The 16,921-nt window shown below is 44.7% G+C and overlaps 1 protein-coding gene across 6 annotated transcripts in view; it reads right to left on the reverse strand.

Moving 5' to 3' along the window:
- Nucleotides 1-4,282: 4,282 nt before the first annotated feature.
- The window catches only part of PPP4R1 (protein phosphatase 4 regulatory subunit 1), a 79,360-nt gene continuing 66,721 nt past the window's right edge, over nucleotides 4,283-16,921 (reverse strand). For all 6 annotated transcript variants that reach the window (XM_023647462.2, XM_023647461.2, XM_023647460.2 and 3 more), the window contains 7 exons: nucleotides 15,365-15,550; nucleotides 13,524-13,685; nucleotides 10,284-10,384; nucleotides 7,437-7,557; nucleotides 7,205-7,339; nucleotides 6,351-6,492; nucleotides 4,283-5,448 (listed from right to left, as the gene is read on the reverse strand). In XM_023647462.2, the coding sequence (XP_023503230.1) occupies nucleotides 5,285-5,448; nucleotides 6,351-6,492; nucleotides 7,205-7,339; nucleotides 7,437-7,557; nucleotides 10,284-10,384; nucleotides 13,524-13,685; nucleotides 15,365-15,550 (1,011 nt within the window). In that variant the 3' untranslated portion in view covers nucleotides 4,283-5,284. The remainder of the gene's footprint in view (nucleotides 5,449-6,350; nucleotides 6,493-7,204; nucleotides 7,340-7,436; nucleotides 7,558-10,283; nucleotides 10,385-13,523; nucleotides 13,686-15,364; nucleotides 15,551-16,921) is intronic.

A 16,921-nucleotide genomic window follows, 5' to 3' on the forward strand; every position in this document is an offset into this window, starting at 1 on the left:
TTACTGTGCTGTTGTAGTTATCAAAATTACAGAAAGAGTGTTAACCTGGAAAAGGTAAGATGCCACACCAACAGATTCATCTAAGGCCTTGTTATTCAAAATTGTCACCTTGATTCTTGTTACGAGTGCTAGGTCTCAGGACCCACCCAGTCCTGTTGGAGCAGATCCTGCATTGTAACAAGATCCCAGGTGAGTGAGATGCACCTTAGTGTTTGAGAAGCTCTGTTCTCAATTACCAACTGTTGGCTATAGATATTTAAAAGCCAAAACAATGGGCTGGCTCCTTGGTTGGGTTCCCACTCTCTGCTTGGGGGGCGGGGGGGGGGGGGGGCGCCCAGGGTTTCGCCGGTTTGAATCCTGGGCGTGGACATGGCGCCATTCATTGGGCCATGCTGGGGTGGTATCCCACATGCCACAGCTAGAGGGACCCACAACTAAAAATACGCAACTGTGTACTGGGGAGCTTTGGGAGAAAAAGGAGAAATAAAATCTTTAAAAGCCAAAAGAAAAAAGCTCAGAAAAATGACCATTCAAGTCAGCGTATACACACAGGCTCTGCACTACATTGTTCCGATTCTGCCTGAGCCATTAAGAACCCTCTTGTGCACTGGCAGTGGCCTGCTGTGAGGAGCAAATCCCTAGTCTGGTGGCCTTGGCAGTTAAATGGCAGCAGGTGTGGCCTCTGGGAAACAGCGGTGTGAGCCCAGAGAGGCTGTTTCCATGGCCCTGTGAGCAGCTCTTCCCTCAGCAGCTGCCTAGGGAATGTTTCCTAACAACTTCCCTTCTTCCAGTATGTTCATTCCCAAACTTGAACTTTCTTGGGGTCCTAGGCTAACACTGGACTATCAGACAAAGCAGAGTCTGGAGGTGCTCTTGGCTGTGAGAGCTCCAGGGCTGGAGCGGCAAGAACCCACTAGGCAACACGGCAGCTCAGCTCAGGAATCTCTAGGCGCTGCCTCCAATGTTCTCATGAAACATCTGAAAATACTACCTAATAGATGTTTTGTATCCAATTAACAACTATTGGTATCATTAAAACTAAATACAGCTGATCAGGGTTAAAGATTCATATGGTAAAATTATGGACTAAAACTCCAAGTTATCAAATCTTGCCAAACTTAAATCAGCAAAATTTGACTTAAAAAATAAGAATTGGCAGCAATAAACGTACAACAGCGCTGTAAAACGTCGCATGGACTAAAAGCTGGTCTCTGAATGGAACTTGTTGTCAAGTTTCCAGGAAATGAATTCTTAAGGAAAATAATTTCTGTAAGAAAACTAAGACTAGTTTATTAATTCCGTATAGAAAACAGATGCAGGAATAAAATTGGCTTAATGGAATCCACTGCAGAAAATGTCTTCCACAAAAATACATCACTGTTGGTATCTTTGTGTTTACAGCCAAAATGTTCTCAAGGTCAAAACCACCATTAGGTCAAAACATTCAAAGTATCACAAAATTACCTGTTTTGGAGTTTCTGGTGGGAGGACTGGAGGGCTGGGCCCCCTTCCACCCTCACCTGAAACACCATCTGGTTTTCTGGTGGGAAAGAGATACGTGAATTCAGCAGGCTCTGCCCCATGCAGGTCACTTAAACACCAGGAAGGGCCAGCCCCCTCTGCTTGGGCCCCCGCCTCCCCGTCGGCCAGCTCTAGTGCAGGGTGCGGCCAGGCTCCTTCCCCCACTGGCATCTTCCTCCAGCAGCCAATTCTTCCTGGTGGCCCTGATCTCGAGTTCTCCATCTAGCTTGACGAGTTTATAGAGCCTTAGGCAAGAATTCAAAAATACCACAAAGTCCACCAAGTCTTGCTTACTCCCGAGTATTTAGACTCAACTTCTTTCCCCAGGTTGAGTCAGAGGACCATTAAAGAGGCCATTGGCTTGGTTTGAGTTGCTGAGTTTCCCTCTTTTCCTCCTTTCACTCAGTTTCTGCCTCCTGGAATCTTTCAGAGAAACCTTAGCATACAAGGAAACCACGGCGTGTCCGGAGCGGGGGCCGCAGCGCTGCTTCCTGCAGGGGGTCAGTGGAGAACCTGCTGGCCCTCCTCCCCACTCCCCGAGGCCCTGAGCTGCACGCCTGCTGTTTCCGGCATTCCACAGCTCCTGGAGAGCTGAGCTTGGAGTGGGCATGAGATTCAGGGCACGCTGCCTTCAGCATATTCAGCTTCCAGTATGCCAGGAAATCTATCACCCCGATTTAAAGCGGGACCTGGACCTAGCAAGTATAATATGACAGGCAGCCGCCCCAAGCGCCACCCAGGGACTGAGAGCCGGGGAGGGGCTCCGTGAGAAGACCAGTAGTGTGGCCAGCGCTGAGGGCGTTAGCATCGGGGCTCTCCCAAGAACTCAGCACTTGCCAACTCAGAGTTAGAGGGTTCCAGAAAAACTAAAGTGTTCTGGCACCACAGAAATATCTGCAAGACTTACGGACAAAGACCACTGGCAAAACGGAGACCCCCAAGCCACTCCACTAAACAGTCCAAGAGGGGGCTGGGTAAATGCAGAGGGACACTGAAAACTCAGGAAAGCTCACACATTCCTGCCAGCCCAGGGGAGGGAGGCAGGGATCGAGCAGGTCGGCAACTTGGAGGCAGGCAGGCTGGGGAGGAAGCTTGCCCAGGTGGGAGGGCGGGCAGGAGCAGGGAGAAACACCTGGCAATGACCAAGGACCCCCACGGAGCAAGAGCTCTCATGTTTGAAAAGTAGTTTTCCTCTTCACCGTGGTCATTCAAAAGTCCTAAGACATCACAAAGTATCTTCTGAGATTAGCTACCCAATATTAAAAACCTATGAGGACATAATTATTACCATTTTCTTCACTTTTCTATTGTGAAACTAATACTTTGAAGACCAAGTGGTTTGCAGTGTTTGCCTCCTGGGGGATTTCAAAGAACAGCTGAATCATCAATTTTCTACGTTTGCTTGGTTTTATACCGCCTTTGGAAGCCCAATTTCCTCCTTTTGAAGATCCTGTGCAAGGAGAGGCTGCACTTTAGACAGGACCCCACAGCCCTCACGTCCTCAGGGTTTGGCTGCCACTGCTCTGTCACACACTGGAAAAAGGGTCAGCCACACCTCCCCAGCCTTCTGCAGGGAGCCACACAAGGACTGCCAAGGTCACTACCAGACAGAGCTGAAATTAAGAGGCAACGCTCCCATCTTTTTCTTATTTTGCATTTCACTGGAGATTATTCAAACTGGGACCGCCTTGGTTGAACCGTATTAAAGCTGCTGGCCAACGCAGGCGCCTTTGTGTGCACTGCTGGCAAGGTGGCTGAATTCTCAGGGAGGACCTGGAGCACTTCTCACCCAAGGGGGTCTGAGATGTTCCTCAGGAGGATGCAGGCAGCAGCAGGAGGGCTAGAGAACTGGCCAGTGCATTGTTAAGTTTACAGGTGCTCTAGCATACCCTAAATTCGAGTTCTTTATCCCAAAAAGTACTGTTATCATTGCCATGGCTTTAAACAAAAAATGCAGCTATTAGTGTATAATTCTAATGTAATTATGGAACTGAAATTTTGGGGGGCAAAGTGTATCATAATAACTTTATAGCAGAGAATATGCACCTCAAAAATTAGGCTAAATTAAATCAAGAGACAACCTCCTTCAATCTCTGCTCTGACGCTCCTTCACAGAGTCCCCCCCACCAGCCACCAGACCATCACCTTTCTATTCTCCCTGGCCCCGCCCTTACCTTACTGCCCGCCTTACACCTTATCCACGGTCTTACTGATTCACCTGTCCCAGTGGAATCTGTTCACGCTTATGTTCCCAGTGCACAAATATCTGGGTTATGATGCAAGAACAAGACACCAATGGCTGACTTGTAATAGTTTGTACTGGAAGCAGCCTATATATTCCCAAATCCACACGCCAAGGTTCAAGCAGGGCTACTCCGCGTACTGCAACTAGGAGTCCCCGCTAGCTGAGTAGACAACCGGAATGCACAGAGGCACCAAGCACCGAGGCCGAGGCCTTTCAACCTGGCTCTAAGCACAATCACCTTTGATGCACAGCCCTTCGCGAAAGCACTTTCACATCTGACTGCAAAACCACCCTGTGAGACAAGGCAGCCTGTACTTGTTCCCATTTCACAGAGGCGACCGAGCTGAGCCGCTCTCCTGTGAACAAAGAGCTCCGGACAGGCGCTGGCCCCTGCTCGCTCTCTGGCAGCTGCAGGAGGATGCTCGAGGAGCCTGGAGCCAGGACGTCCCTCCCGTCAGCCAAGAGCAGGGACTGCGCAGGGGCCACATGCAGATTGGGAAGAAATTACTAAACCAGTTAAAAGACAAATATTTTAATCTAGTTTTCCCATTTTATACTAAATCATTAATACAGGTCACAAATTGCATTTATTCGCAGACATCTAGAAAACAATCAAAAGTGTATATATCTCTCTATATAGATCTTATTAATAAATTTTATTTGGACAAGAGAACTTGTGCCACAACAGTTTTAAACAGCATGATGAAAGACTGCAACACTCCCAAGAGTGGTCAGACACGTACAATATGTGAAGAAAAAGCTGCACCTCCGAGCCGAGCATGATCAAGTTAAAAACACCTGACATACAGGATACGTGCTAAGAAATTCCTTCAGGTCATGACCAGCATGAGAACAAATCAGGACGCAGATACTCAGCAAACGTTCTGTAAATGTGTACAGCAATATGCTGCATTTAAGAGTTAAAATCAGATTCTACTTTAGTGTTAGCATCAAGCCCTTAGGAGAAATCCAAAAAAATTCTCCTTTCCCATTTACACACATCGAAAACTATTCACACTTAGGGCCGAACCGGGCAGCTGGCCGCAGAACCCAACAGGTCCTTGCCTGCACGGAAACAGTGAGGGTAACACTGAAGGTCTCTTTCATATCCTGGCTCACAGCCGCCTTCTGGCTATAATTCCATCTATCAGTCGTTAAATAAAACCAGCAGAAAGCAATGCAGGTCTCTGGGAATCTCATCCCTTCCATAAGAAAAATGCTCTGCCAATTCAAGTTTCATTCAGTCAGGAAGACGGAAGGATTTAAGGCTTCGGTGACAATTATAATCCTCTGAGAAATTATTTTCCCTTAAAGTCAAGATAAGATAATAGTGTTTACTGTACTTTCTCTTGACTCATAAAACCCCTGGTATCAGGGGAGGCAGCTTGCACCTGCAATTAAGTCTGCGAGAGAGGACGGCCTCTCCCCCTCCCAAAGGCTGGCCCAAGACCACACATGCGGGGGCGCTGTGCAACCTCGGCCACCGAGGAAGCCGGACAGACACCAAGGCTCAACTCTCTAGTAGGTCGAGGAAGCTGTGCTCATGGCATCTTCAGAGATTTTGGTGCTGGCAGGGTGGATGCTTGCAAAGTACTTGACGTCGCTGTCGCGATCCATCTGAAGAGCCATGATGGCCTGCTCCACGGCTTCCTGATGGCAGCTGGCAGAGGTTAAGAAACAGTCTGGAAGTGACAAGTGTCAAGTACAAACAAAATCAGTCCAAGAGTTCAGAGTTGTGTCAAGTACAAGCATACAGAGTTCTCAGTCATTATAAAACATGATTTCCTTACGAGTATAAACACCAGCTATGTTGAATATAACTGATTTGTATTGTATGAAAAAAAATTCCCAAATCTAAGAGAATTGTAAGATTTACCCTGAATGTAGCAGACTAAATCTCACGGTATTCAACAGCAGGGAACCTAATAAATACATTAAAATTTATACCTGTTATAGCTATTAATTAGCTCAGTAAGGGGAAAAATACTTCCAAATACCAACCATACACACACTGAAAACCAGTCTTCTCTAGCCACTCCATCATAATTGCTATTAAAAAAACTTAAGTGAATTCCAAAGGAGAAAAGAGAAGCAGCATTTATCTCCTATTTTTTGAAGTCTATTACAAACTCCTTTCTGTGCTTCATCCATCAGTTTATGCATTCAAATAATATTTACTAGGAATTTTGGGGGGATTACAATAAATAAAACCAGCTGAATCTTGAGGAGCTTGTAATTTGCAGCAAAGCAAATAGTATGGGGCATTTGTCTGCTGCCTGACACTTTATGAAAAGGGGGAGGAGACACTCATGCCACCCAAACAGCAGTACAGCCCCAAACAGCAGTACAGATGTCAAGCAGGGTGTGCCAAAGGCCATACCTTTCCATAATCATAAGAGAATATCCAATTTGTCAGACTACTAACTTGTGAATTACAAAAACAAATTCAACTAGAAGAGCAGGGCGATAACTGAAAGTCCCTGTCCTTGTCCTTTAATTTTCTGTGTCCTCTCCATGTGCGCACTCCAGGAATAGGAAGCTCCCCCACACCAAAGACGCATCTCCCCAGAGAGGCACCACCCACCTTTTTCTAGCAGGGTTTGTCTTAACGTCTTTGCAAGGAGCACTCTAACGTTTGGAACCCTGTCATTTGCTAAGGTCAGCAAATGTGGCATCAGATGCACAGCAAACTGGTCCATGGGGAGGCACTCGTCTTCAATGACAGTCTGGGAAAAGAAACGACTGCTTCAGACTTGCCCATGTCGCCTGGGTACCACGCCATAACACTAGCTCAAGAAATGTTTTAGTAACAACTTAAGCGCCATAGATTTCAGTTACTGCTTTTTAAACCAATATTCCAGGCAATGGGGACTCAACACAAAAGCGACATTAAGCCCCACAGAGACGCACAGTTTCTAAACTGCTCCGCAGAGACCTGGGCCTTCACAGTCATGTTCATTTTCACACTTATGCTACAGGCCAGGCCTCGAGCAACCTCTAGTGGATGGCTGCAAGGTGTTAGCTGTTTTTATTTTTTGTGTGAGGAAAATTGGCCCTGAGCTAACACTCGTGCCAATCTTCCTCTATTTCACACGTGGGACGCAGCCAGAGCAGAGCACAGCTTGATGAGTGGTGTGCAGGTCTGCACCCGGAATCTGAACCAGTGAACTGGGGCTGCCGGAGTGGAGTGCACAAACTTAACCACTACGCCATCAAGCCGGCCCCGGGTGCCAGCTTTTTAAGAGCTAGGTGGACTGAGGGAGAGAGAATGAACTAGGCAGACTGACACCCAGCTCTGAGGGAACAGCTGATCCTACAAAGAGCCAGATGGCAAGTTCTGTTCCTTAAGATAAGAAAGACGGTGTTGAGAGAGGCAAGGAGTGAAAGAAACAGTTCTAGATAAAAACACGTGTCACAAATGGGTAAGTCCTCGCCCACCTGGCAGACAAAGACGAAGGCCTGCCGACCAGACCACTTGGGACATCTACCGAAGCTTTCCACGAGCTCGTTGATGAGATCCACGCCAAACGTCGGCGGGGTCGCCATGTGCAGCTTCTTCACCATCTCACTGACCTGGCAGAGGGAGCATGGAGAAGTGAGACACGGCTTCTACTCTATGATCTTATTAAAAAATGTGCTGATCTAAAATGGTAACAGCTTTAACACATACCAACTTGTAGGAAATCCAACGAACAGAAGAAACTTTATCTGCACACAGATTCAGGGCAATGGGGCGTAAATAGTCATAAACATCTCTCGGACTATATAATTCTAGAAGTAAAATCAGCTGTCTACAAAAATGAATTATAAAAATAAAAATATAATTAAAATTTTAAAATAAATAGAAATGAAAACAAGTTAATCACCTGAATGATGTGTAATACCGAATACCATCTGTGAGATGAACACGCACAGACTACTGATTGACCTGGTCTCTCATGCAAAGAATTACCTCCAGTCTCTGTGTATCTGGAAATGCACTTAAACATTATACAAGTTCAAGTCTCTCTTCCCCTCAGAATGTAAGGAAAACAAATGCTGTGGAATGGTGTCCACAGGGACTGAGACAGAGCAAAGTATTTCCTAGTATGTTCAGCTGGAACACGGAACACATTTTTTCCACAGTAACTGTTCTGAAAGTGCTGAGAAAATTCCATCTACAAATTGGTTATCTAAATAAGAAAGTTCTAGCAGTTTTAGGCAGCCTGGAGTGTATTTGTCAAGGCTATGAGCAGCTTCTAAGGGAATGCTCCATTTACCAGGGATAACTAAGAGGTTAAGAGGTCCTCCAGCAACTGTTCCGACGACACCTGATGAGATAGGAAGACTAACAGATCCACCAGGCTCACCTGAGTACAAGCAACAATGCCCCTGAAGAAATACCTTGGATATGAATGAGACCTTTGCTTTTCAGATTTTATGGTTAACATTATTCACACCTGTAATCAGCAGGAAGTGAACTATACACATGAATATAATAATGTAGCAACAACAAATGCACCTGCATATATACACAAACATAAATCCTCAAGGAGAGAGGCACACTTATCAACTCTATTTTCTGACACTGTAAACTTTCTCACCGGCCTCCCCTGGGTGCACACGAGAAAGCCTGGGACCAGAAAAGCAAAGTGGAGAAAGGCCCCTTGGCAGGCAGTAAGTGACTGCCACATGTTGGGGGACACATGTGAAACCCCACGCATTCCCCTGGGCCCTTCTCGCATACAAAGCAAAAGCCGTAAACTGCTGGTGCAGGGCAGCAGAGCCTGTCCACCCATGGACACAGACAAGGACAGACTGCAACTGGGGACAGAGAAGAAGCTATCCCGGGGTGGGAGGGGAGCAGCAAACCTTCTTGAGCTGAGACCCTACACGGATACCAAGCAGAAGTCTGCTCTGCTGGGGAGAGGCAGGAAACCTGTGCCCACACTGACCATACAAGGCAGAGACTAGATGCCACAGGGAGGCGGCGGGGATTCCGAGAAAGCCCAGGCACATAGGGCCTCCCAAAGACAGACGCACACTCAGAATTCCAGAGAGTCTCCCCTCTCTCAGGGAGAGGGTAGGCTACAGCTAGGGGAGAAGGACGAGAGCCACCTGCTTTGCAGGGTACAGGAGCAGCTGAAAGCTGAGGGTGGAATACTGACGCACGAAAGGCCCACGAGCACCCTAGCTCCCACCGTCAGCAAAAGGCAAGAGCAGCCCGCAGCTGGACGAATTAACGCTCACAGTGCACACAACGTAACCGCAGTGACCCAAGCCAGCTCGCTCCTGACTAGACGGACTCAGCCCTCCACGCGAGCGGCAGAAGCAGCATGTCCACTTCTAGTCAGAAGCCAGGAAGCTGGAACTCAATGGAGTGACATCTTTAACATACTACAAGAAACACTGTCAGCCCCAAATTCTATACGCAGCAAAGATACCTTTTAAAAATGCAGGTTTGGTCTAGAATCCAGAATATATAAGGAATTCTTACAATTCAACAACCCCATAAGACAAACAACCCAATTAAAAAATGGGCAATGGACTTGAGTAGACAGTTCCCTAGAGAACATACATAAACGGTCCTCAAGCACATGCAAAGGTGCCAACATCACAGTCATCAAGGAAATGCTAATCAAGACCACAATGAGATGCTACTTCACACCCACTATAACAATGGCTATAAGTGAAAAAAGGGAAAATGGAAAGTATTGGGGAAGATGCAGAGAAGCTGGAACCCTTATACACTGCTGGGAGGAAGGTGGAATGGTGCAGGTGCTGTGGGAACGGATCGGCAGATCCTCAACAAGCTAAGCACAGGACTACCAGACGGCCCAACAAACCACCTCAAAAGAACTGAAAATCTGTGTTCAAACAAAACTTGGATGTGAATGTTCACAGCAGCACTATTCACATCAGCCAAAAGGCAGAAACAACCCAAATGTCCATCGATGGATAAATGGATTTTAGAAAGTGGTAGAGTCATGGTGGAGTATTAATTATACAAAGTAATAATGTTCTGATACATGGTACAACATGAACGAATCTTGAAAACATGCTAAGTGAAGGAGCCAGACACAAAAGGTGACACGTTACATAATTCCATTTATACAAAATGTCTACAACAGGCAATCCACAGGGACAGGAAGGAGATCAGTGGTTGCCAGGGACAGAGAGGGACGAGGAGTGACTGCCCAAGGGCATGGGGCTTCCTTTGGGATGATGAAATGCTCTAGAAGTAGCTAATGCCAACGGCTGCCCAACACTGTGAATGGGCTAAATGTCACCTATGGCAAATTTGGTTATATGTATTTAACCACGATTAAAAAAAAACCCGAAGGTGAAACAGACCAAAAAAAAAACCAAACAAAACAAAAAATTCACTGCCGGCAAGACCTGCATGACAAGAAATGTTAAACGAACAGGATACTAGAGAGAAACTCAGATCCACACAAAGTACTGAACAGACGCAGCCCCGGGACTGATGAATGCATACATACCCCTCCACACGGTCTAACACACGGTGAGAACTTACTCAGCCAGCTCAGCTCGAAAGCGCCAATTTCTACTATTATCCGTCACCAAAAACTCCTGAAGTTGATAAAGATATTCTCTTCTTTTGTCAATATGAAGGAGCTGAAGTAACAAAATAAAAATATTCACTAGAACAAGGTATAGACATTACTTCTTTTACTAGACTGCTTAGAAACGACTATACATAATATGGTTAGCTCTTCCGAAGGATAACCATTTTAAGAATTGGTATTAAGTTCATTTCCCCCTGATGATCCCATTTACCTTCAAGAGTCATTATCCTCTTCTGACATATTTACTTCTCGAGCCAGTGAGGGCCCTCTGCCGCCCTCTCCAGTGCCCCGGGCACAGCCTTACTATAGCACCCACCCACTCTGCTCATCTTGTTACCAGGAACTCCTTGAACACAGTCATTATGCTCAATAAATAATTTGTTGAGTGAAAAAAAAAAAAATTTATCCCAATAATTGCTCTATAAATATTTAAAAGCAGGTTTATAGTCAACAAGGGGGAAAATCCTAACATTTGATATCAACAGAAGCAAATAAACATTAACTGTGTGAATAGGTAAGAATCATACAGAAAACAAAGCCTCAGTTTTAACTTAGTACTGTAATCACACACCTTCAGGGGGTGTGCTCTACAGACAGAAAGTGCTGAAGGAAATCTTGAACATTACTTACTTGACTTGATGTTGGAATTATTATTGGTGAAGTAATTCTGAAACTATTTCATGTATGTTGTAGAACTGAGCAAATAACTAAACATATTAATGTTGTTAAGAATAGAGTTTTTACCGTGAGAAAAAATATGAGGTGAAGAAAAGAGAGGAATTGCTATTGGATTAGAAGTAGGGATATCAATATGGATTAAATAATTTTAAAAAACTCAAAAAACAAAAATCCTGGCTCCTCGGCCAAGTGGTTGAGATGACACGCTCCGCTTCGGTGGCCCAGGGTTTTGCTGGTTCGGATCCTGGGCGCGGACATGGCACCACTCACCAGGCCATGCTGAGGTGGCATCCCACATGCCACAACTAGAAGGACCCACAACTAACAACATACAACTGTGTACCAGGGGGCTTTGGGGAGAAAAAGGGAAGAAGAAAATCTTTAAAAAAATCCCCCTCCCCAGCTCCTGTCTTCCCTAAAAAGGCCTAAAAAAATGACCCCCAGGAGAAATGTGCACATCTAGTGCCTGGATCTTGGCTTCTAAACACCACTCATCACTAAAAAAGACCAGGGCTCCTCGAGAAATAGCTGATTCCAGGCTGGGGCTGAGAAAGGAGAAGGTGGGCCTGAAGGTAAGGACGTGCTTTAACATGAGGGGACAAATCAAAATGACACAGGAGGCAGCCGTAACGGCTCCCATTAGCCAAATTTGATGTTTAAAACAAAAAAACAGAAATGGATTACATTACACTGAATAAAAAAATAATTCTAGAGTACACACTGATACTAAAAAAACTTCCAAAAAGGGGGAGGGAAAGAAGGGAAAGGGTATCTTTACATAAGAATGCCAGCTAGTAGGGCCGGCCCGGTGGCGCAGTGGTTAAGTGCGCGCATTCCGCTTCTCAGCAGCTGGGGGTTAGCCAGTTCAGATCCCGGGTGCGGACACGGCACCGCTTGGCAAAAGCCATGCTGTGGTAGGCGTCCCACATATAAGGTGGAGGAAGATGGGCATGGATGTTAGCTCAGGGCCCGTCTTCCTCAGCAAAAAGAGGAGGATTGGCAGCAGTTAGCTCAGGGCTAATATTCCTCCCTCCACCCCCCCCCCCCAAAAAAGAATGCCAACTAATAAATATAAGGAGGAACCGTAAAACAGAAAATCAGTATTTGACAATGAACACAGAAACAACTGATTCAGGCAAGAACCCAGTATAGATGCACAGATGCAAAAGCCTTGGGTGAAAGACTCGTGCAGGAAAGATGCTCAAGGAGTTTGAAAGCATCACCCCACCAAGTGGTTATTAATTACAAAGGTGAAAGGTCGTTTACAATGGAGAAAGTGAGCCAAAACTACCACAACCAAGCGACCAGACGCAGCACCACTGGTGATGAGAAGGCAGCATCAGTGACCCCTGGTGTGATGCACTCAGAACAACAACTACGTAGATGGTACTGTTCCCGCAAAGAAAACCTGTTCAACCTGTGTCTAGCTGTGCAACAACACGCAGACAATTTCAAACTGAGGGTGTTCTGCGAAACAACTGGCTTGGCCTCTTCAAAAATGCCAACGACATTAAAGACAAAAAGTCAGGGAAACTGTTCTCAATTTAAGAAGACTAAAGAGACATAATATTTAAATTCAATTTGCAACTCCTGATTGGACTCTGAACCGAGGGGGAAGAAGCTATAAAAGACGTTACTGGGACAATTTAGAGACATTTCAATGCGATCTGTATAAAATACAATATGGTATCAATGTTTTTTAAAAAGATTACAGTACGTCTGTACCTGAAACCTTAGCAGCCAATTTCAAGGCCAAAGTCTAAAAACAATAGTGTTCCAGGACTGAACAAGCTGCAGAGTCACGGCTGTTCACCTTAGAGATCAGAGATCCCACAGCGAAGGAGCAAGGATGGAAGGTCAATGCTCAGCCCCCGGACCACCACATAAAGCCTCCACATTCCATGTTCACGCAAAGTTTTTACATATATTTAATTTGATAATTTTGGAAAAAAGGTAGAGATGTTTGTAACCATGATCTTGTATCATTTAAAAATGAAAATTAGTGTAATTATTTCTAAAGTAAAAATTACAGGGGCTGGCCTGGTGGCATAGTGGTTAAGTTTGCACATTCCACTTTGGCGGTCCAGGTTTGCGGGTTTGGATCCCGGGAACAGACTTACACACTGCTCATCAAGCCAAGCTGTAGTGGCATCCCACATACAAAATAGAGGAAGACTGGCACAGATGTTAGCTCAGGGACAATCTTCCTTAAGCAAAAAGAGGAAGGTCGGCAACTGATGTTTGCTCAGAGCCAATCTTCATCACCAAAAAAGAAAGAAAAAAAGAAACAAACCCAAAAAGACGAAAAAAAATTACAATGACACCAGCAAAACTGATCAGAATAACACTATTTCTTTTTTTCTATTTAAAGTCATATCTCACCAGCAATTCATGACTACATTTTCTTACATAGAACATACAGAAATCCATCTTGGTGGTAGCAGAAAATCAAAATTTTAGATCTACAGGGAATTTAAGTGTGTTTTTATGTAAAAGAATTAAAAAGTTACCTTCAGAAAATCATGCAAGTGTTTAAGGACACCTATCCTGACTTCATCGAGGTCTTTTAAAAATCCATTAAAAATCGGAACCAGATCTGCAGCCGTCAGCTGGTCTCCAAGAATGACCGCCAGCTCGTGAATGGAGAAGGCCAAGGTCCTCCGCACCTTCCACTGCAGAGACGAACAGACTCAGTGAGGGAGCTGCGCACACAGCGCTCAGGGCTCTGACTTCTACAACGCATGGAGGCGATTTATATCTGAATGGTATTCATCTCAAAACATTAAATCAGAATAAAAGTAACAGTAAGCAGATTTAAAGATGCCTCCTACGTAATAAAACCTGGAGGAAGAAACGTAAATCCCTGCACAGTCTGTATCATCTCCTTTTCATTTAGGAGGAAAATAATGCTTGGAAAGCACTACGTAGCTTCCGTAGCTCTCTGAACACTGGCTGCCTGGTTTACCGATGCCCCACATCAATCAAGGCAGCCTAGTGACATCCTCACGTCACTGTTCCCCTTCCGCTTCCTGTACAGCCTATCCTGGACTAAAAAACAACAAAATTTGCTTTTAAGGAATTGGCAATTAAAGAAATGAAAAATAGGAAAATCTTTTGCAGAGAGCCCTGAAAAAGAACTCCTAAACAGAAATGGCTTGTGTTTACAGGCAAACTTTACATCAAAAACATCTTTTTCTTCATTTTGCCTTAATTTAAAAATCTTTACTTTGTTACTCGTAAGCTTAGAGCTTTGCCTGCTAAGAAGTGTTGTGAGCAAAGGTTTTATTCTTGCCCGCAAACATCAGAACCCGTTCTCGAAATAAAATTTTATACCCACGTTTGTTCTATCAAACAGATGAAGGCAGAGCCGTTCCGCTGGAGGGGAGGGCACGGGGAAGGCAGGGAGCCCTGCCATTCGGAGCCTCCCTCGTCACGAGGAGCCCTGAGAGCTCTGAGGAGTAAGACGGCAAATCCACCAATAATAGAGAAGGACTATAAGGAAACTGGGCTTTTGTGGTCCCTGCCCAGTTCCACTGCTGAAGAAGTGCGTGAACACTGGTTACCTAACCTCATAGGTCCATCAATTATGCTCTCTTAAGATTAATTTCAACTTCTAACTTGCTGAGTCAATGGCACTGATTCTTTGAAAAGCGCAGTAATTACTAAGACATTTAAGGGAAAATCATTCATATCTCCACATAAATTAATCTAACCAGACTGCTTTCTTAATAACTGGGAGATTAATTTTGCTGCAGGAATAGGCTTTGTGGAAGAGTGGAAAAATTCCAGTATACAGAAACCAGACCATAACAGCAGGGGAAGTTAAGTCAACAAAGCCTAGGAAAAGAACCCTCCCAAAGTCTCAGATATGCAGGCAAAATGACGTACAGTCAACACTTCACATCTGTGTTCTTCCAAGGGCTGGGGGTGGGCGCAGGGCACTCAGGGCCCCAAGCCCGGCAGCGCCAGTCCGGCCACAGGACCATTAAGGTTTGAAAAAGCCCAAGAGGCGCCGATAACACTGTTTCTAGGGGGGAAACGAAACCTTATATTCTCAAGAATTAATCCATACATAAACTCTAGACAATAACACATTTGAAGTTAGGAACTTTAGGCATGTCAAATGTGATGATAATTTCTAATACTTTAGATAAAAAACAAGCCACAAAACTGTGGACCTCGAACCATGCCAAAAGAAAGCTTTGTTATTACTTTTAAACTCTTCTGCACATAATTTCCTGTAATACCAAGTACTTGCTAGAATATGAACAGAAATTCTACTAGGTTCTGAAAGGTGAAACACTGTGCCTTCCCTATGCACGTCGGTTAATTCCTCAGCGGCCTCGCTCACCTGCATGTCTGACGCCAGTGTCTCGTAGGTCTCTCTCAGGCAGTGCCAGTTCCGCCTGCCGAGCGTCAGGGCCACTCCCGGAAGGCTGTATGCGCAGTGCTTAGCAATTTCTGTGTCGACCGTCTGTGCACGAGAGGGATCCGTCATAGACAAATACTGATCTAAGAGAGCCTGAGGAACAACATCCTGAGGAAGAGAGGCATGACAGTGACGCATTAGGAGCAGTTTAGACATAAATTAGGTAAACTTATTTTTAAATATATGGATTTAAGATAGCATCTCAAACAGGGGAGAAAAACCAATCTCTATTTTTCAGGTATCTAGTAACTGAAAAGAGCCAAGAAAAATATGCTAAGGGAAAAATATATATAAATAAATAAGCAACTCTAGGAGAAAAATGACGACTCAGATGCTAAAAGAGACAACAGCTAAACAGAGGATTAGAACTGATTACTAAATGTAAAAGATACACTAAAGAAAAGAACAGCAGCTTTTCCTGTTGGCAAAGACCACAGAGTTTAGAGTTTGATGGAACCCGGAGAACATGGGAAACAGGCACACCCGTGCACTATTATCAACACGTATTTTTAGAAAACAACACCCACCTTTAGATGGAAATTTAGCAATTATTATAAAAATTTAAAGCGCATGTATCTCCAACCATTTGTATAAACGTGAGGGAAAAAAGAATGTATGTATAATATAGCTTGGGAAGGAGACACACAAGAAAGGTAAAACTGATTGCTTTGGGGGAAGAAAAGTGGATGGTGGAGGAGAAAAACAGAAAAAACATCACTGAATGCCTTTGGACCTTTTGAATTGTGAACTATGTAAACTTATTAGCTATTAAAAAAATAAACTAAAATTGAAATAAACTCATTCACAGAATAAGACAATCTTTATGTCTCGACTTGCAAAGCTGCCTACACGTAAGTGATAACAGCATGTTTTATGACATCATGAATACTGGTTCCATTTGTAATAAGCAGATCAAATGTAAAGAACACGTGCCATCTGACCTAGCAAACCTTCTTACAAAAACATATGGTCCCAGAAGCAAACACCGCACAGAATGATGATGAACGGAGCACCACGTGTAATATCACAGCGAAGCTAAACCCGGATGTGCACAGCGCTGGGGAAGGGCGGCGCCTCCTCAGAGCAGACAGCACACGGCGCCGGCGGCTGCTGTGCTGCTGAGGGGCAGGGAGGCCTCACGCACTCAGGGAGAGACCTCCAAGAGAACAATTCTTTAAAAAATAGAAAAAACAGAGAGGCAAGGTACAAACGATCATATTCCAGTGATTCCAAAAGCATATTTTCCCACATTAAAAATCTCTGAAACTGCAGTTCAACTTGTCTTGATGCACTTCATAATGGTTCTGAGCTATTTTTTCATGTTTTCATCTGAAATCAAGCTGTATCATACTTCGTGGCAACTTAGGCATGGTGAAATATCTGTATGATGGGATGATCCTATTTGTCTTCCAAAGACAAAGTGGGGTACATAGGCACCCACCAAAAAATTCATGAAGAAATACAGAAGGCACGATGATC

Source organism: Equus caballus, chromosome 8, assembly GCF_041296265.1.
Source record: "Equus caballus isolate H_3958 breed thoroughbred chromosome 8, TB-T2T, whole genome shotgun sequence".
In the NCBI taxonomy this organism is placed as follows: Eukaryota; Metazoa; Chordata; class Mammalia; order Perissodactyla; family Equidae; genus Equus; species Equus caballus.